This window comes from Aquarana catesbeiana, linkage group LG04 (assembly GCF_042186555.1).
Source record: "Aquarana catesbeiana isolate 2022-GZ linkage group LG04, ASM4218655v1, whole genome shotgun sequence".
Classification (NCBI taxonomy): Eukaryota; Metazoa; Chordata; class Amphibia; order Anura; family Ranidae; genus Aquarana; species Aquarana catesbeiana.
The window spans coordinates 288,528,873-288,551,126 of NC_133327.1; the positions used below are offsets into that span (position 1 = coordinate 288,528,873).

The 22,254-nt window shown below is 39.2% G+C and overlaps 1 protein-coding gene across 2 annotated transcripts in view; it reads right to left on the bottom strand.

Annotated features, from left to right (window-relative positions):
* Positions 1 to 1,491: 1,491 nt before the first annotated feature.
* Positions 1,492 to 22,254, bottom strand: part of KLHL31 (kelch like family member 31) — a 40,489-nt gene continuing 19,726 nt past the window's right edge. For both annotated transcript variants that reach the window (XM_073626674.1, XM_073626675.1), the window contains exons 2-3: positions 11,636 to 12,840; positions 1,492 to 7,993 (exon numbers count right to left, since the gene is read on the bottom strand). In XM_073626674.1, the coding sequence (XP_073482775.1) occupies positions 7,261 to 7,993; positions 11,636 to 12,807 (1,905 nt within the window). In that variant the 5' untranslated portion in view covers positions 12,808 to 12,840 and the 3' untranslated portion in view covers positions 1,492 to 7,260. The remainder of the gene's footprint in view (positions 7,994 to 11,635; positions 12,841 to 22,254) is intronic.

A 22,254-nucleotide genomic window follows, 5' to 3' on the forward strand; every position in this document is an offset into this window, starting at 1 on the left:
GATTCATGTCCCCTGGGGAAGGACCCTGGTCCCCAAACACTTTTTAAGACAATAAATTGCATATAAGCCTTTAAAATTACTACTTTTGTTTTTTCATGTTTCTTGTCCCATAAACTTAAACGGTGTTCATGTGCTCAAACCAATTTTTTGCCTGTTCGCATGTTCTGCTGCAAACCGAACCAGGGGTGTTCGGCTCATCCCTAATCTACAGTATAATGTCTGGCTAAAAGTGAAAGTTACTCCTGGTAAATCTAATACTCTTGCTGATTCGTTTTCAGATGACTTAATTTCGTCAACTCCTTTCTTCAGCAGACAAAGAGGGTCATGACTGCCCAGCACATTTACGGGACCTGATTTGAAGGTGGATTTGCAAGCTATTGAGAATTCACTATCCCCACACACATGAGCTGAATATTCTTCTTCTTGGAAAAAATGGGTCTCTTTTGAGAAATGTCAAGGCTTTTCTCCCGAGGATCCCTCAGAATGTGCCATTTTATCATTCCTATCTTTGTTGATGCAGATGCAGTTTTCATATAGTCACAAAGTTAGGACATTGGCGGGAATTTATTTTTTCTTTCGGTTAAGGAAAATCCTGACCTGCACAAGTTTCTTTACTGTCAAACAGGCTTTAAAGCGTGACTCCACTTTTGTTGAGAAAAAAAACATTCCCCTCTGGGTGATCTAAGTATATTGCAAGGATTTTAACAAACTTTGTTGAAGATTCCTGCCTTTTGATATTCTGAAGAAATCACTGTTTCTTTGTCTGTGTCAATGTGCCAAGTGATTCGAATGAGAGTGGTTTGCCCGTTCAGGTTTGGTAATTTAAGAGCACTGCCCCTTTAAAACATTTTAGGCAGTTGCTGTTGGAGATTTCCTGTCAATAGGAATTCAGGGAAAGGTGAGAAGGGAATTCAGGGAAAGTTATGAAGCTATTAGCTCAGAAAAGCTATGGAAGGGTATAAAAGGATCTGTGGGAGTGCACTTTATTCACATTCCTATCCCAAGAGAGTTTTGCGTGTTCAATAAAATGAGAATTTCATGATGTTTATGATATGTGATATTATTTATGGTATACCACTAAAATGCTGCTGCCATTTTCATGCCAATTTTGTGGTGTTTTGGTCTTTTTTGATTGTTGTAATTATTGGTAAAGAATTTGGGGGATGAGGGTATGCAGCCTGCACTCCCATAGAGAATGTTCATATAACATATTGGCGGAGGTCCCACAAAAAAAACTTACTGTGGTAGCCCTGGAACCCAGCTATCCTTGACAAGATATGTATATTGGTGTTGATTACAATCCATATAATAATTATTATAGAAAGTGGAAAGGTACACCTTTCTTTTGCTGTTTTTGGATAAGATGATCATCCATGAAATAGTTTTTAATGAATGTCATGTCTGTAGAATGTGTGTAGATTTGAGAATTGTGTATCATAATAACATTATTATTATAAAAAAAAAAAAAACAAAACAAAAAAAAACGCTGAGTTTTTATCTGAAAATTTTTATTTGCATAATATGTATCATTTAGGTTGCTTAATATATACCGTACCTGTTGAGTAATAATTTTATAGCAATACAGGTTGTATGGACTTTTCATCTTTAAACTTACCAGTGTTATAATTAATACAGTTACACAAAATTATTAATTAGCAATAATATTCATGAATGACATTTATTTATTAAGCGGTACTTTAACCCACAGTGACCACTTATAATTCAGCTTTCCTTACTGAGAGGACTGAGGAATTAAAACACGATATTTGGTTCCTGTAGATTACAGTTGAGCTTTTTTCTTTGCAGCACAGGTCCATCTTGGCAACAGAATAATGTCACCACAAAACATTCTTCATTGGTACAAATGCTTTATAGTAATTACTGACTATTAAACCCTTACAAGGGTTTTAAAGGCTTTAATTGTACCCCCAAAGAAAAAATATGAATGCTTTTTAATCAAAAATTTTGTGTTGCAGCAATCTTCTTTATGATTTTTTTTTATATACTCTTGTTCAATTATGTTAATAATTGTGAAGCTTGACTCTCTACAAATTATAATTAATACTGGATAATGTATAGTGCCAAGTTACAAATAATACCTTCTGTAAAAAAAAAAAAAAAAAAAGAAATGTTAAATTATTCAAGAATATAGAGGCTTGTGTTCCCTTGTGGTCAAAACTAATAATTAAACTCTAATTATGTATTAATTCCAAACAATTTTCTGGAGAAACATACAAATGTATTTCCAACACAGTAATTTACAATGGTTAGCCCCAAACCCTGTTCAGCTTCAGCATCTACTGTGTCTAAGATTCTAATACAGTAATTTTCACAGTTTGCATTTGGAAATGTATTTTATTAGCAACAAGTTCAGAATCATAAGATTAGGTTCACACTTTGAGGTTGGTTTACTAAAGCTTAGCTTGGGGGATAATGTGATGCTTTTCTCAATCTGAAATCGCCCCAAATATAAATATCTAGTAGAAAGCATTAATGTGGCTGACAATTCAAGTATATATACTTCGTCTTTTTGCCTGGTGAGCATCACAAGTATGGGAACATTTTTTTGTGAGCAGACATGCTCACTCTGGTGGAAATTAGCAGCCACACTCCAGGTGTGTTTACTACTGGAAGAAACAGTGACCACTTTGAGAGCAACTTCCTAATTTTAGACCACACGTCTTGGAGAGTAAGTGTATATGCAATGGTAGAGACCCAGAGGGACAGAACATTAGACTGTGCAGAGATGCAAGTGGCTGGGTTAGTAGGTAAAGTTGGAACATAAAGGTATTACAGTGTGTAGTGTAGGTAGGTGGTACATGTAGCCTGCAAGGCTCTGAATTAAACATGGCATAGTAAAAATTGACACGGTAAAGCAGATGGTAGTGGGATATGGCCAACTAATGTCAGGAAAACACTGCTATAAATAATAATAGCCAATGTCTGTGCCATAGGCCTACTGTAAATAAGAGATAGCAGCGTGAAAGTGCCCTTAAGATCTGAACTTTATGATTAATAAAAGCTTCTTTAAATCCCAGTTTGATTCAAATAACTTTAATAATTATATAATTCACTTGACAATCACCAACAACTGAATATTGCAATAGCCCATCTTGCTGCCCACCTGTGTGGTTTATGAAACTATAGCTTTCCATTTCAAACTTCCAGGGTCCACTACAGGAAATTATTTGACTGCAGCATTTTTTTTTACACAGATAGTCATTAGAATTACTTGCAGTGGCTTGGGTACTCTGGCAGCCCCAGCTGTAGACAGAGTCCAAATTCACTTTTTTCATTGCAGGTACCACACCTAAAGCCGTATCTGTATGTTTTTTTTTTTTTTTTTAACCACATGTCTAATGCCAAACTCCTAAAATGCTTACAATTCAACACTGCTAAAATTTCCTATTGAAACAGGATCACTTCAGTCCATTTAAACCTCCTTAACCCTCATCACCCGTAAGAACAGGGAATTAAAGAAATCTCAGACAGGTAATAACATCATAACCATTTTTACTGAATAAATATGTGTGGATTTAGGGCTTTTTATGGTTGACGCTATCGTTATAGCATCATAATATTATTCACATTGTTGTGGGATAATTAACTATGTGCCGTGCCGAAAAAAAAACTACTTAACACAAAAAGCCACATCAGTTAAGGCCAAATCATACAATTTGGAAATATAAAGTTCAGGTTTACCTACTTGTCTCTTGGATAAGCAAAGCACAACTCATTTGTTCAAAGCCTAGTGTTCTTTAGTAATGATATATTTTCTAGCAATATAATAATTACATTATACCTTTCCTTCAGCTTTATTTAAAAAAACTAATACCAACTAGATGTCTCTCTATTCTACCTAATTTGGTTGAGGTGATTGCAGCCGTATTAGTGCACTTGCGACAGAAACAATTACTGTCATTGATACTTCCTTTATTTGCACTAACATACAATTTTTCAGGACTAGCTTTCGAATGTCCCATTCTTCAAGGTCCGAGCAGTACTAATTCACAAAGTTTTTGCAGAATCTAAAAAGAAAACAAGAAAAACAATCTCTGAGGGAGAAAAAAAAAAACAAAAACAAATGTGCACAGCAATGGTAATTAAGCTAGAATGGTTAGTGAGATAAGACAGAGAGAAAGCTATAGATTGAGGGGGAGTGACATTTGTAGAGGGGGGTCATAAAACTGTTGGATAATGAGTAAGAAAACCAATATCTAAATTTAGGCTGATATCTTTTGCATCAAATAGAACTATCATTCTTAGTTCAAAAGTTTTCAGTAAAGGACAATTTTTGAATTAAGAATGCTAGTTCTATTTGACACAAAGATAACAGCCTCATTTTATACTTAGATTTCCTCACTCATTATCCAACAGTTTACAACCCCCTCTGTGACAGCCACTCCCCCCCCCAGTCTATAGCTTTCTCTCTGTCTTGTCTTACCAACCATTCTATTTTAATTACCATTGCTGTGTACATTTGTTTTTGTTTTTTTTTTCTTTTATTTCTCCTTCAGAGATTGACTTTTTTTAACATTCTGCTAAAGCTTTGGGAACTAGTATTGCTAGGACCTTGAAGGAGGGGACATACCCCAAAAGTTTGTCCTGAAAAATTTTATGTTAGTGCAAATAAAAAAGTTTTACCGGCAGTACTCAATTGTTTCTGACTGCATTTGATTTAATACATAAAATAACACATTTGTGGCTGTGAGAACACTGGACCTAACACCAAAGTGAAGGGTCCAGGTAATACACAGTGCCCCCACCGCGCCATGTAGAAGTGCCAAAGTACACTTTTAGAAAAAAAATACTTGTGGAGAAATGTTACAAAATATACTTAACCACAGAGCCGTCCAGCTTTGAAAAGGGCAGTTACAATCCTTCCAGCTTTTGAAGGGCCTTCTCGTGAGATCTGTGATGCGCAGTATTCCCAGGAAGAATTGTAAGATCACCTTCACCTAGACACAATGATTCAGATCCACAGATATTTCTTTTATGGTGTTTTATATGGCTGTTCTATATGGGGGGGAACTATTTTTTATGTTGACCTTGTATTTGGTGCATTGTCCACCTAAAAATTTTAACTAAAAATGTTCTATTTAGAATATCACTAGATTGTTTCTATCGCCTTTGTGTAAATAACATCTTTCCTATTGATGCTTGTTTTGGAGATGTTAATAATCACAAAATATGAAATTTAGCCTGACTGACACAACTTATTTATTTCAGGTACTTATATAGCGCCGTCAATTTACTCAGCGCTTTATATATACATTGTACAATCACATCAGTTCCTACCCTCAAGGAGCTTACAATCTAAGGTCCCTAACTCACATTCATACATATACTAACTGAGGACAATGTAGACAGAAGCCAATTAACCTATCAGCGTGTCTTTGGAGCGTGGGAGGAAACCAGAGTACCCGGAGGAAACCCACGCAGGCACAGGGAGAGCATGCAAACTCGAAGCAGGTAGTGTCGTGGATGGGATTCAAACCAGCAACCCTTCTTACTGCTAGGTTAAAGTGCTATCCACTACAACACTGTGCTGCCCAAGATTACATTTACCTAGATTACATTTTTTTTTTTTTAGTTTCTCGTTAACCTGGCTAGCTTCTTGAACACAAGTACGCTGGCCTGGATGAAGTCATCCCCTAAAGGAAACCTGTACTGAGAGAAATGGCTTTAATACTTATTGGGGTTGATTTACTAAAGGCAAATTCACTACAAGTGTACTTGGAAGTGCAGACACTGTAGACCCGAGGGGGACATGCAAGGGAAATAAAAAATAGCCTTTTTTGTTTGTACATGATTGGATGATAGAAATCAGCAGAGCTTCCCCTCATTTCAGATCTACAGTGACTGCACTTCCAAAGTGGATTTGCTTTTAGGAAATAAACCCTATTGAGCCACTGACCCAGAGCAAGATTAAAACATCTGGACTCCTCAGTTGTACAATTGCTCCAGAACTGAAAGCATTAAAGCCATTGGATTAGCATTACAGCCAACTAGCATTCAGAAAGGTCAGTTGAGGCAGACTCCAGTCCAGGCTTCCTTTAAATTTTATTACAATTGAGTATTTACTATAAAATACTATTGTGTATGATTGAGTATCAGTATTTATCTCATGTTGCTTTTCCTGGAAAACATGGTTATATTGCTTTGCAAATTATTGGTTATTTCATTGACATGGAAAGGGATGAGCCATAAAACCTATAATAAATGTATTCATATTTAAATCGTTATTACTACTTGGCCTGGGGAGGTTCTATTTATTGCCTGTTGTTGAGTTGGTACGTTCAGCTGCATAACTGGATGTTGCTGATTGATGATCACAATAGCAAATTTTAACAGCCTCAGAAGTTATCAAATCAGTACATTGGCTGCTTGATGCTTTGGGTATTAAAAACCACTGGGTTGGCCGAGATGGAAAAATGGACTTACTGACTGTGATGAATATATATATATTTTTTCTTCAATACTTTTAATAGTTGTATTATAATAAGGGTAGGGGCTTTTAACTTTCAGCCAGTACATTATTGTGCCACAGTATTACTGTACTGGAACATTTTATCTAAAAGTAATGCTGGATAGGGGTTATATTTTTACTATTTGTTATAATGCCGAAACATTTTATCTAAAATAATCCTTCAAAGCATATTATACATATAACAAATTATATGCTCATAAGGTGTCCACTTATTTCCTTTACTGGGTAGTCACAAACCAATTACAACAAATCTTTTCTATAATAAAATATTAACAAGATAAATCATCCACTCACAGCATACATGTCTAAACGCTACCTAATGCTGCTAATATACAAGTAAACAGTCACATTTTCACACCAGAGGGGTCCTCCATAATCTCTTTTAAATATTGCTTTTCCTGGTAGTTTTCATTATCAAAAATTATAGGTTTGGCGTCAATGATTCCATGATACCTTATGATGATGCCTTATGGGAAAGCTACTGCTTTACACAAGCCTACAATTTCCAAAGCAATATTTTTTGTTGTAGTAGCCAAATTTAGTGATGTGTCATTAAACAGCTTCTTCAACCATTACTATATTAAATAAATTGTTAAAGTATGTTCTCTTTGATTATGTCCTCCTCCCAAGTAATAAAAATGATTTAGCTAAGACAATGTGTAAAATAATGTAATTACAGCAGATTTTTTTATGTTTTTTTGTCATTTTGGCCTTGTATCTGAGATGTAAATGTGCTAAAGTAGTAGTGGTGTCTTCCCAACAGTATATTTTTATATACTAACTGGTACCGATGACACTGAGCTTGCCCTAGATTCCCGTGTTTTAAAATTGGGCATACTAATGGTACAACATGACACCCCTACAGTTGCTTCCGGCAATTCGTCTTCCTCAGTCCATTCATTAAGATCAGGGTTGTAGCACTGGATGCACTTCTTGTATTTCTTCTCTATTTCATTCCAGCCACCAGCCAGGTAAATTTTTCCATTGAGTGTTGAAGCACCTGCTGTGCTCACTCCATTCTGAAGAGGAGCAACGTAGCTCCACTGACCAGTGTGAGGGTTAAAGCATTCAACAGGGAGGACATCAATCCTCTCACCACGGCCACCAAGTTGACTGCCACCCATCACGTACACTCTGTCACCAAGTGTAACAGAACAATGCCACCCTCTGGGTGTACCGAGGCTTGCCTTATCTTGCCAGCTGTCAGTAGATGGGTCATACATGCACACAGAGCGGGAGTATGAATTATTTATGTATCCACCAATAACCAAGATTTTACCCTCGATGACTGAACTGGAATGGCAGCATCTTGCAACCTCCAGTGGGGATTTCATTTGCCACTGGTTAGTTGAAGGCACATAACACTCAACTGATGCCAGGCACCCTTCAGAATTGCGACCACCTACTGCATAAAGAAGGCCATTGAAAACATTTAAGCTAAAGTGGGTGCGTTTCTGATTCATGTTGGCAAGATGAATCCAGGTGTTAAAACGTGGGTCATATCTGTAATAGTAAAAAAAATAATAATTTAGGGTTAAGAACATGAAGCCTGATATTACAATTCTTACTAAGAAAAAAGGTAAAGAAAATGTTATCAATGAAAATTATTATTAATATTCATTCACATGGAAAATATTGTACCAATGTGTCAATCTGCAAGCAGAGTATGATTGTCCTACAACTGTCATACACTATGCCATGGAGAAAAATCTCCGGTGGCACTTTTTTACCATGTACAGTGATCCAATTTAACATGTCATGAACATTTTCACACAAAATTAGTCTTATAGGTGTCATGTGTCTTTCAAAATGATTATGTTGAACCAGCCACTGCTTGTGTTTTCATCAAAAATACTTTAAGCAAGACTTCTAACAGTGCTAAAGAAACATTTTACTGTTTAGCTTCAAAATTGTGCAGGAGCAGTAAAAAATCAGCTGCTAGGAAGATGACAAGATTTGTTCAGTGGAAGCAGATAATTCAGAAAGTGTAAAAGGAAATATTACCGTATGTCCATAACTACAGCCTGTGTCTGTGAACCATACAATTTTAGGGAACTGCAGTCAGACACTTCCAGTCCTAATGTAAACCTCTGCATTTGTTTCTTGTTGACAAAAAACTGAGCACAATCAACTGGCATCTAAAGGGATTTACATTGTGACAAGAAGCGGCTTTCTTTGGAGTAATTACACATAAACAGCACTGAGAATGTAGGTTTCTTAGTACAGTATACATGAAAGTCTGAAGTAGTATTTAAATAAAAGTTCCAGAATAGCTCATATAATGCAAATGTGATAGTAAGCACATACCTAAGGCATACGTGTTAGGTAAAGTGGCTCTGAAGTCTAGCTGTTTTTTACCTTAATGTATTCTCTGCATCAGGGTAAAAAATAACCCCACTAACTGCCTCTCCCATCCTTAAACGATTACCTAGCCCCTCTCACCAAAGCAGTGCTGTCCTGTCTGCAGCACCACTTCTCCACTTCCTCGTCTCACAGGAGACACAGGCAGCAGCAAGAGCCATAGGCTCTTGCTGCTGCCAGCCAAATCCTATGAGGAGAGAACGGGGGCCGTGGCCACGCAACTCTGTGAATCTATGGATTTACACATCTGGGCTCAGGAGCATTCCTGCATGGGTGCCCCCATAGCACACGGCTTGCTATGAGGGAACCTGCAGGATAGGGGCGCTGAAATTAATTGCAGCATCGATGCATCGCGATTCAGGTGTCCATGATATGGCATCAATGCTACGACCTGCATAATCGATTGGTGGATGACGTCATCCCGACTTGCCCCGCCCCTCCTGGGAGAGCGTTAAGAGCATACTCTGCTTATAGGTGTTAACATAACTGTGTCTTAATGAATCCTGTCTTAAAGTACATTAGGGGCGACACTGTATGTGCTTTTTAAAAAATATGTAGCTACATACTGCATTTCTCAGAGTGTCTTCGCTGCTCATGTGACTGCCTGGCTCGCCTCTCTTCTGATCTGACAGCTACAGTCAGCGGGCGGGGCTGAGAATCACTCGCGGACGTCAGCTGGGACGAGAGAGGAGAGAGGCAGTCATATGAGCGGTGAGGACACTCTGAGAAATGCGGTATGTAGCTACATATTTTATAAAGAGCACATACAGTGGGGCACTTAATGTCTTTTAACATGGGATTCAATAAGACACAGTTATGTTAACACCTATAAGTACTCTACTTACTGCTGTTTAACTGCACTCCGAGTATGCTCAGAGCACAGTTAGTTTAACAGCAATAAGTATGCTGTTACTCTATGTTTGTACTCTACTTACACCTCGTACTGGCTCTGTCCTCGGAGTTCTTGGCTTTCCTGTTTGCACATTGCACTGTGTTTCTTCCTAGTGTGCTGGAAGGTGCAAACAGGGAAGCTGAGCTGAACTCCCAGCACGGAGCCAGTACAGTAAACTTCACAGGGCTGTTTGTCAGTTGTGGATTCTATCACTCCTGACCTCCCAGCAGCAGTGTGTTTTCCTCCCATGTGAATGCCTGTACCCTGTAGTGCATTGGATTAGTGCACTTTTTAAGTGAGTGAGAGCACTATGACATCCCCAACCCTGGACTCCAGGGGGAGACCATCACACCCCCAACCCTGCCATGTACACAGCACAACACTACCTCTGATATTCCTCACCTGAAGGACTCCATGATGACCATCTTAACATCCTTCCTTTGATTCTTCCATTCTTCAGTCCTCCCACCCCCCCACCACCATTTTTATCTTCCATACTTCTGTTCCTATTCATGGATTCCTCCATCTCCACCCCTAGCCTCTTCCATCCTTCTGTTCCTATCCATGGATTCCTCCATCTCCATCCCCAGACTCTTCCATCCTTCAGTTCCTATCTTCAGACACCTCCGACCTTCCATTCTCTATCCATGGATTCCTCCATCCCCATCCTTTTTCCATCCTTCAGTTCCTATCTCCAGACTCCTCCAGGCTTCCATTCTCTATCCATGGATTCCTACATCCCCAGACTCTTCCATCCTTCCTTTCTTATTCATGGATTCTTCCAGCCTTCAGTTCCTACCCCTCCCTTATATCCTGGACTCTTCCATGTCCTTGTCCTGCTATATGCAGGGAGCATCCTCTTTTTTTTAAAAAAAAAAAGCAGATAAAATGAAAAAAGGAGTTCTTCTAAATGCTTGAATTTTTTTTTATGGAAACCATGGTCAGTATTAGTGATGCATCCTGATGCATCACGGAATCGAATCAAATCGTTGACCAGATAATCGTAATTGAATCATGAGACCAGTGAAGATGCGTACCTCTACTGCAGGAAGAAGGAGAAGACAGCTCCAGCAGGGGACCACCAAGAAGAGGTAAGGGACTGCTCTATGCAATATCATCGTACAGAGTAGGTAAGTTTAACCTTTTTTAGTCTAATGTAAAAAAAATTGCCTTTAGAATCATTTTAAATGTCTCAACTGTACATAGACCCCACTATCGTTGATTCAAATTGAGATTATAACTAATGATTGTTGTCTTGATAAAATCAAAGCTTAACAAATATTTAGTTCCTTTTTCAATTAGAGTAAATTTTAGGGGAGTTTATAAAAAAAATAACCAAGTAAATGGAGCATAACATGAGTAGCATTAATACAAAGCTCACAGTGCTTTCTAAATAACAGTATTGCACCAGCTGTGAGGAGGCAGACTTGTTAAGTGTTAGTGGACAACTGTTCATTGTCAGTAAGATGGCACACTGGTTGGCACGTCTCAGTTTATAGCAAGAATTTTAAGATGCAGAAGGAAGTCACTTTGCGAGTTTTCATTTAATACAGTTCATGGACCATGAACCATTGTACCAATCAGTAACTAGAGGACCAAAGAAGAGTTGACAAAGTTATCTATCCCCAGAAAAATGGACAAAACCTTTCTGTAACTAGAGGATTAAGGAAGAGTTTGCAAAAGTGACCAACTTCCCAGCTAAAACTGACAAAACCTCCAAGATACACCTTTCATCATATGGTGGTATACCAGGGTTGTCTGGTCTGTTTTTCATATACATGGTTATTTTACATCTAATAATAATCAAATCATGTGATAAATAGTTATAGGCTTGCTCTGCCAGTACACCAAATATTAATAATACATAAGTATTACCAAGGATGTACACATACCTGCAGAAATTGCTGACTGCATGTTTTGCCTGATTCCTGGCATCATTTTGGTCTTCACCTCCCGCAATGTAAAGGAAGCCATCCATCACGGTCACACACTGATTAAAGCTCTTAGCTGGAAGTTCAGCCAGTCTTTTCCATCCACTTTCAGGATCCCTGTACAGAATCTCTCTGCTAAGAGATTTTTCTGTTAAAGCAGGTCGACCCCCAACTGTTACGAGGACCCTTGAACCACCGCGTATTTTTGTTCTTCTAGACTGTAAGGTGTTCTGATGATATGGTAGCAGATGATAATTCATAGCTTCAACAAGAAGTCTGTGACACTCAGAATCCTGCATCATTCTGGGCACTGACTGGACATAGTTAACAAGATCTTGAGCTGAAATAGTGCCAAATCGAATATTGCTCAAAAGACCAGAGGCATACTTAATTCTCTTTTCATCATAATCCAACCATTTCATTGAAATCTGGAAGGCAACAATCTCAGAGGGTAACTGCAAATCATCATCAATAAGAAGTTCATTTATCTGATCAAACGTTAACTTCAGGAACTGATCTGTTTCTGAAAACTCAATGAAGTTGTCTCGAATGAACTTTTGTGCTGCTTCCTTTGTGCTTCTAAGTCCATAGGTTTCAGCAATGTTAGCAACATACATGCAGTTTTCAACATTGATTTCTTGCATTAGAAAGTCACAGCACATGTTGACAAGAGTGCTGATTTGAAGGTAGATAGCTGAAGATATGGTGCTACCTATTGTGTACAACGAGAGAGTGATTTTACCGGTGTAGGCATAGGTTATGACTGTTGCTAAACCTAAAGGAGATACATCATTTAAGTCAACTCGCTGAGTGGAGGGGTCCTTTTTTAGGATATTGTAGAAGTATTCACTGCAAGAAGCTATGACTGCTTTATGGACCATAAAAGATTTTGTTTTTGTACCAATGGTGAGGTCACACAAGAAGTTATCCTGTCTCATTCTGCTAAGGCCTTCCATGAGGTTGGTGCCATATGAGGAGTCGCAAACCTCTGTGGAGATATAGCTGAAACCATTTCCCCCTTCAATAAGACCACTGATACCATTTAGCTTGCTAAGAGGGCTGTCCTCTACAATAATGGTCATCTCATTGATGTCTGACTTGTTTTTCTTGACATTCTTCTTTTTTGGTGCCATGACTGCAATAATGAAATCACAGCCAAGACCTTTCTGTAAAATAGCAAAAGAAATATTAATAAACACATGAGCCATACATATTTCTAATTGCAGGCTTGCAAATGTTTTGTTTACTTAGAAGACATGGTCTAGAAATAATATTTTTGCCAGTAATAAGATTATTGGCCACAGTCCTTGTGTTTAAAAAAAATCTTCATCCAACAACCTGTAAAGCCCCTTTATGCAAATGTGTAATTGTAGATTTCACTTAATAATCTCCGACCCATTCCATTCTCAGTGTTTTTGCTTGTCGCGTCAGAGGAACCCTAACTGAAGGCTGTGGGATGACACCTAATCCTGACAGACAGCAGAAACAGGTAAGAGATGGTTGGCAAAATATTTTACCACTGGATCTTCACTCTGGAAGCAATTCCACACATTTTGACCTTTAAAATCTTTGAAATGAAAAACAAAACCCTAACATTTTGAGTTTGAAGTTACTTTCAGCTATGAATTTTAAAATGGTGTTGTCTAATGGTTGTGTAATGATTTCAAGCTAACAAAATGATGATCTGACCGCTAAATTCTTCCAACACGGGGAGTCTCCGGCACTCACATTACACACACTATTTTTAAGTTGACATGCAAGGCCTAGTGTACAGTGCTGGAGATCCATTAATAGCATCATCTGCTATTCATAAACTGTTACTGCCACCACTTGCAGAATATAACATATGCCATTGGAAGCACAGAAACACCAGTAGGAGAGTCAGAGCATTAAAGACAAATTATTGATAAATATTAAGACACCAAAATCTGCAAAACCAATAGTTTTCAAAGTGTAATGCCAATTGGCTCTCTTCCTAAGTACTTCAAAATATTGTGCTCACTTACCTAAGGCCATAACATATGTTAATGCTAAAGTTAGGCATTCAGACAAAACACATCACTGTCACATTAGCCCACTAAACATTTTCCTAAAACTAAATCACAGTAAGTGGCTAAATACACATTTTAAATAGACCTAAAGCCTTCAGCTTAATGTAGAAATGAAAGGCAAACCATTTGTGTATAGATATAAAAAAACTATATTTTTTTTCCCCTTTTGAATAAGTGATAATATTCCACTGTTGTCAGCTGCTCGGGAGCTGGGGAAAAAAAAGCAGCAGCACACTGATCTTCTCAGTGAAAGGCTGCGTGTGTGTGTGTGTGTGTGGGGGGGGGGGGAGTTGGGACAAGTCTGATTATTGGAGAAGAGCAGGCTGAGTTCCCAGCATAGCTAGAGAACTGACAACTGACCATGATGTGTTCTCCTGCTTTGTGTTGTCAGTTTATAATAGAAAAGTAGAGGGACTGGCAGGAACACCAGGGATTTCACACAAAGGAAGCAATACAAAGAGAATAGGATACTTTTTCATACAAGTACATGGTACAGCAGGCTCATATCAGGAATATGAAATATTGGGGTAACATGTTCTTTAAGGGGAACTGTTTTACTTGCCAAATGATTTGAAATTCTGGGCAGTTACACTTGTGATCCAGTAACCCTGCCAGACAGTATTAAAGATCCCTGATCCTCATTGCAACAGCAGCACAGCTCAGTCAAGAGCACTGGATCCAAATACTCACCCAGCCTGTTGATTAAACATTGAAGCAAAATCAGCACACTGATGAGGTCATCCCTCATTCCACTTTTTCATCCTGTCTGCATGTTCCCTGTTAGCAGAATAGCTTATTAGTTAGCTTACTATGCCCCCCTTCCCCCCTTTAATATTAAAAAATAAACTATTTACTAACACTACTAATAACATTTTGGAGCTGAAAAAAATATTATACTCCCACAAATTGAAATTTTTATTAACTATACCTATATTTTGACTGTGAATCCTAGCTGAGCCTTGGAAGGGCCTATGGAAACACTTTCATGAAAGTCTAAGCATAATCCCCCCACCTTTGCCTTCCCCGTGACAGTTCATGTGTCTCTTAATAGGTTGCACAGATGCTGATCGCTATTTTAAGGGATATGATTATGCTTCCAAAACTAGGAAGTTTACTTCAGAGAGATGTGGGAGCATTCTGTAAGGACACAGTTGATCTAAAAGTATATTATAGTACCCTATGATGCCTGTTTGCCTTTTTAACGTTTCAAGAAAAGTACAATTTTCACATCAGGCTTTTAGTATTAAGCGGAGCTCCACCCAAAAGGAGAAGTTCCTCTTGTTCACACCCTCCCCCCACCCCCCTCACCCCCTCCACTGCCACATTTGGCACTTTTTACAGGAGGAGCAAGTACCCGCAAGTACCCGCTCCCACTTCCAAGTAAGATTGCCAATCAGTGATCTACGACATTTCCAGTGCCACCTCCTTCTCCCCACAGCCTACTGGGACACACACAGGTCCCAGAAGATGGCGGGTCCATTCAGAAAGCACAGCACGACTAATATCTGAGTTTGCTGGTTATCATAAAAATGGGTGGACATTTTTAATTTGTAAAAAATGTCTTTACCACCGCTCCTTACTTTCTTAGTAAGAGGGCTGCTAATGACACAACTCACCTTGTGTGGATTAGATCTCCCAATATCACTACAATCACTACAAGGGAGAGAGAACACTGTCTGTAGTGATATTGATAATTTTAATTAGTATTTAATGATAAGGTTAACCATATCGCACAATATGTAACTTGTGATACTGAAAATTTATTTTTTTATTAGTAGTACATGACATGTTTAATATGTAGGCTATATAAATTCATATCTCAATAACAAACTTCAAGGGATCTTCTAGGTTTAAAAGCCCCACATCTTTTCAATGTATTGAAAAGGTGTTGGGGTGAAGGTTTTTTGATTATCTTTCAGGAAAAAATGGTGTCTTTTAGTGCAGAATACACAAAATGTGCAGCAGTACAGTATATAGCAACTATTCAGCATCTATTAATTTTCAATGTTTAAAACTGGCCTTAGATGGTTGTTTTTTTTCATTCAGCCAGCAGACTAAATAAAAAAAAAAAAAAAAAAAGAAACAGATTCCTCTAGCCACACAAAAGAGGTAGATGGAGGAATCCCCCTCGCCAGGACATAAGGACTCTCCACTGTCAGAATACAATGATCAGCTGCTGATTGGCAAAAGTTTTCCAGCTTGTTCTCTTGACATCTAACAATCGCCATCTGTCAAACAGGGATGGCCATACAAAGATCAAAATTCATCCAAACCTTGCTGAACCAGCCAAACTTCAATTAGTTCATGGCTAAATTAACTGCACAAGGTGAAGATTGAAGCTGAATTGCTATCCATAGCTGCTCCAGATTCTGTCTGCTTCAGTTTTGATAAATTCCTCATATTATTACTAATAGTAGCAGGTTTTCGGATAGGACTACATTTTAGATCATTATGTTGATCTGTTTTCCAGGTAAGATCTGCAACTTATACTCTATTTTATGGTATATTATTATAAGATATGCTTTTTATAATGTATTCCACATTGACTTTTTGTGCTATGTTGTGTGCAATGTTGTGTTCCATTTTGGCACTCAATAATCTTACATTGTGGCTGGAAAGTGGAGGGTAGTTTCATATCTATTTAAATCTTAGCTGCAGCCAAAATGTTCTTGTTTTGTTTTACATAGTATGGGAAAGAATTAGGCTCGTTTCACAGTGCCGCAGCCTGAAAGTCATGCAACTTACGGTGAGACTTTGCCAGGAGACTTCCTGGTGACTTGACTACTACTTTGAGGCACCAGTGTGATAGAAATTACCTTGAAGTAGTACAGGAAACTTTTGTAAAGTTGGAGCGGATTCAGTAGTGGTAATTAAGACAGCTCTCATTGACTGACATGGGATTTCACATTTCATGTGACTTGGGGTCTCACAAGTCGGACCTCCCAAGTCGCAGCAGTGTGAACTGAGCCTTAAAGTTCTATTAATGCCGTGTAAACACGGGCGGACTTTTCGACCGGACTGGTCCGACGGTCCGAATCTGGCGACAATCCGACCATGTGTGGGCTCCATCAGACCTGCAGCGGACTTTTTCGGTCAAAAATCTGACTCTAGATTTGGAACATGTTTCAAATTTGTCCGACGGACTTGAGTCCGGTCAAAAAATCCGCTCGTCTGTATGCTAGTCCGACGGACGAAAACCCACGCTAGGGCAGCTATTGGCTACCGGCTATCAACTTCCTTAGTTTAGTCCGGTCGTACTTCATCACGTACGAATCCATCGGACTTTGGTGTGATCGTGCGTAGGCAAAGTCCATCGGAAGTCTGTCGAAAGTCGGTTTACCCTCTCCACTTTCCTAAAAAAAAAAAAAAAATTGTGTCTTTCCCATTCCCATCGCATTCTATTTTAGGAAGTAACTCCTCTAGGAAGTAAGGAGTAACCTGAAAAAGACTTTAACCATCCCTGCTTTTAAAAATAAAATAAAGTAAAACATTTGAGCTGTGCTGTAAACTGTTCAATTGTCTTTCTGAAAATGCTAGTTACCAGGCTGTCATAATTATTCAATGACTTTAATAATCTGAGTTAAATACATGGAAGCAGCATGTAGAAGAGTTCTGGCTTCACTTTCATACTTGTTCCCAGTACTAAAGCTAGAAATAGGCAGGCAACCAGCATTCCTCTCTGAAGGTCAGCAATTAAAGCCTGCACATTTTCCTTAGTTCAGGTTCCCTTTAACTCCAGTTATTTTTGTCCTCCAGAGCTCTTGCAATAATGTGCAAGTCTGTATATTATGGCACACTAATGTTCCAAGTGAGCTACTCCAGCGATGATATCTCTGCTCTTTCCTTCAATGTTTCATCCCTGTTGCTGCCATATTCTTCCGATCTTCTGTCTTTCCCATTGGTCGGCAATGATTGACCTAAATCCCACACAAACATACAGAAGTCTCGTCACCCAGTACTTATTTCTGGCATCTGTTAGGTTAAGTTTAGATGTATGGCAGACTTTGCTGGCCCTCTGAAATGCGGTCCACAGTGGGCTGCTTTTCAGAGGCATTTGACACGCTGTGAGAAGGTGATAATGATGCCTCCTCAACCCCTCTTAAAACTAATGTAAATGCTGCACCACTAAGCTGCAACTGTGTGCATTGCATGTGGGGTCAGAGAGGTCTTTTCACTTGAATGGGTCAGGTTTGACATAGGTACTCCCTGCCAAACACAGCAGGAAGTGTAACTTTTGCCCTCTATGCATGTGTAGACTCCCATTTGGTTGACTTTGAGTCCCCCAAATGTGTGTGTAAATGGGCCCTTAGATTGTATGGGGATTGTAAACTGAGCTACACAGGCATGGGTGTCAGTGTACAATTAGAAAATTTGCTAGAAAAGAGGCTTTATGGCAAAAGAGACATATAGAATCTCTTGTCATAAAAAAAAAAATCTACCTGCTAGTAATTTTCGCTAATTCATGATATGTGCCTGCTGTACCATGTACTTGTATGAGAAAGTATCCTGTTCAGTTTGTATTGCATCCTTTGTGTGAAATCCCTGGTGTTCCTGCTAGTCCAAGAAAGTAACTCTCCTGCGCTCAGGTCAAGAGAAGGAAGTGTGACTAATCCTTATTGTCAAAGCACAGTCTTGCTGCCCTCTCAGGATCATGGGTATCCAAATGTACTGAAAGACAAAAACAAGAGAAGGGCGCACCGACCTAGTGCAATTCCATTAAAAATGTGATAAAAGAAGATGTACATAATACTCACAAACATATGTTGTATACACGCATGTCAAAACAAAATAAGAAGACAAGTCACCTCTAGGACTGCTGGAGGATTCCAATGGTGCAAGGGGACCAGATGGCGTCCGTAATGGCTTGGCTTATGTGTTCCGAGGGAAAACCCTCTTCCTCAGGGCCAAAAGACCAAATGACCCACCAAGCATTTATAGGTGTTTCTGCTAGTACCCTTGCTTTCCTATTAAAAACTGACCACACTAAGCAGGAGAGCATGCCATGGTCAGTTCTCTAGCTGTGCTGGGAACTCAGCCTGCTCTCGTCCAATGATCAGACTTGTTCTGACACGACCTCCCCACTGCACAGCCTTTCACTGGGATGATCAGTGTGCTGCTGCTTATTTTCCCCTCAGCTCTTATGCAACTGAGAACAGAGGGAAAGTACTCACTTCTAAAAAGGGAAAAAGGGTACTTATATTTTTTTTTATATCTATACAAAAATGTTTTGCCTTTTATTTCTATTTTAAACTTACTGGGTGATCATTTACAATCACTTTAAGTTCCTCTTTAAGAATGTTCACTTCTTATCAAATCTTTCCTGTTATAAATAAGAAAAGCATCAACAGGAATCATGATTTGATCTGTGGTTTGTTCAAAATAATGAAGACGATCATTTCATTGCAGAGGATGGCCTGAAATTGTGATCATTTTCTAAACTTAGACCCCTTTCACACTGGGGAGGCGGGTCCATTAGTGGTAAAGCGCCACTAGTTTTAGCAGCACTTTACCGTAGTTTTAGCAGCGCTTTGCAACTGCTAGGGAGGAGCTTTTAACCCCCACTGGCGGCCGAAGAAGGGGTTAAAACCGCACGTGTTGCGGCGCTTCCGAAGTGCTTTACCGCCACTGATTATTCATTTCAGTGGGCAGAGGCGGTGTAGGAGCGCTGTATACACTGCTCCCAATCCGCCACAAAAATGCTGCTTGCAGGACTTTTTTCCTCGTCCCACAAGTGCACACCCCGGTTTAAAAGCACTCAGGCTTTCACACTGGGGAGGTATTAGAGGCAGTTTTCAGGCGCTTTACAGGCGATATTTTTAGCGCTAAAACACTTGAAAACTGCCTCAGTGTGAAAGGGGGGTCTGCTACTTGTGTAAACAAGTAAAGTGGTCTGCTACTTGTTATGACCCTCAGTATTGGCAACCCTGCAGTATCAATGTGAAACATAAATAAAGTAATACTCGAGCGTGATCCAGCTGTCTATAAGTTTGATCCACATGACTGTTGTTTTGCTGATGTGTAGAATTACCTGCCAACCACAATGTTTGCTTTTAAAGGAAACAAATGGTGGTGCAAGATGCTTAAGCTGCGATGAGAAAAGCTCAACCAAAACACTCTCTTCTGTCAAAATACGTCACCATAAACTGTCATGAAAATTAGTTAAAAGTGACATCTATGTCTATTCAGTTCCAAATATAGATAGTTAACCAAAATGGAATCCATCAACATAATATTATGCTGTATAGTGAAGATCCAAGAGGTTGTTACGTTGGCTTTTTGTTAATTATGAAAAGGAATTTACAAGTTCTTATACAGAGCCATCAATTTACACAGTGCTTTACACATACAGTATCTGACAAAAGTGAGTACACCCCTCACATTTTTGTAAATATTTTATTATATCTTTTCATGTGACAACATTGAAGAAATTACACTTTTCTACAATGTAAAGTAGTGAGTGTACAGCTTGTATAAGACCCCTTTCACACCAAAGCGTTTTTTGCAGCGTTTTAGCGCTAAAAATAGCGCTATTAAAACGCTCATAAAACGCTCCCCATGCATCTCAATGGACCCTTTCACACTGAGGTGTTGCGCTGGCGGGGCGTTGAGAAAAGTCCTGCAAGCAGGAGCTTTTGGGCGTTGAAAAAAGTGCTTCAAAAACGCCCCTCTCCATTGAAATGAATTGAAAACGCTGTAAAAATGCCTGAACAGCGCCTTTAATCCGCCCTGAGCTGTAGAAAAGTCACATGATGTTACAAAAAGGTAAACATGCAAGCAGAAAAGAGAGCATCTACAACAACAGGACTGAAATTGTGGGAAGGTCAGAATGATTAAACAGACCATCAAAGTGCCAAAAAAACAAAATTAAAGTGCCAAAAAAAGAATTAATCCCAGAAAAATTAAGATTTGAAGTAAAACAAGACACTGCTTGTTACTCTACAAGACACATTCATTTTACCGCTAGCGCCCCGCGGTAATAACGCTAAGGTGTTTTTGAAGCGCCTTGGTGTGAAAGGGGTCTAACAGTGTAAATTTGCTGTCCCCTCAAAATAACTGAACACACAGCCATTAATGTCTAAACCACTGGCAACAAAAGTGAGTACACCCCTAAGTGAAAATTTCCAAATTGGGCCCAAAGTGTCAATATTTCCTCCCCACAATGGCTGGATCTTTTGGAGAAGTTGTGTACTAATAGGCTCCTGCCACACACCAGTTCTGATAGTGGAGGGCCCCCACTTGGTTACAGGTCACTTGCCCATCTACCTCTGCCTCATCAAATGCGGCTACTCTGAGGGAGTGAAGCAGAGAAACAGAGAAACATATCTTCCCTGGGTCCAGGAACCCATGTAGCTGTGGAAAAATGCTAAAGGGGCCTACACCTGCATCTGAGCATGGTGAGTAAATGGGCACTCCAGTATACAGCCATTATTGCAAATCTGATTTGCATTCTACTAAACAATGTGTGAACAAGACCATATTTTGGACATTACATTTTTTGTCAGCTTATTCACAGGTGATATAGAATTATGTTTACTACAACAAAATGAATGGTTATAAAAGGGGTCTTTTATTTATGTCTATGCAGATGTGGTGTCTTCTATACTGGCAAAACCAGCAGGGAATTTAGAAAGCAGATTAGTGACCATAAATTGTATATAGGGTTACCACCTTTTCTTCAAGTCAAACCTGAACACTTTAGCGGCCTGGGACACTTTGGGTGCCCCAAGGAGAGCAGTAATGCGGTGCGCATAGTGTGCCTCAGTAAACAGTGGTTGTGGCCAAATTGCTCTTGCTGATATCATTGCCCTGCCCCCCCCCATGCCGAACCTGCCCGCGGACAGCCACCCACAGCTTTGTGTGTGACTATCTTGGTCACTTGGGGAGCCACAGCCTGGTCTGAATAATGTGTTCCAGTTGGTTTCAGTCCGCCTGAAACGCGGACACAGGATTCAAAACCCGGACTGTACGGGTGAATCCTGGACAGGTGGCAATCCTAATTGTATATGATATAGCCTTCAACAATTTAGGGTCACTGGTAGCACAGAATTTTCCTTTTATGCCTGATGGTCATTTAATATCTGGTTCTTTGCCCTGGACACGATGTGTCATAGTCCATGCAGTAGTGATTTGGATAAGGCCTTACTCCAGAGAATGTAAATGGATGCACAACTTACAATCAAACCTGGCACCGATGATATGATATGATTAATTTTGCTTGTTTTCTCTGAGATTCCCCTGTGTTGTGCTCTGCACCATTTAAAGAAATCTCCTATTTTTTCTGATAATTACCGTTGAGCCATGGTTAGGCAGTTAACTGTGCTATTTTCTGACTGCACTCTGATAAATAATAGCTTCACAATAATGTAATTACAACATTTTTTATACGCTTTGTATGTTGTTTACTTTGTCTTTGATTCTTGGTGAATGTGTGCATTTATAATCCCCTACCTCTTTATGTCCATATTCATTCATGTAATGTTAGTAGCCATGACCTCTGAGGAAGCCTGCCACAGGTGGAATGAATATGAT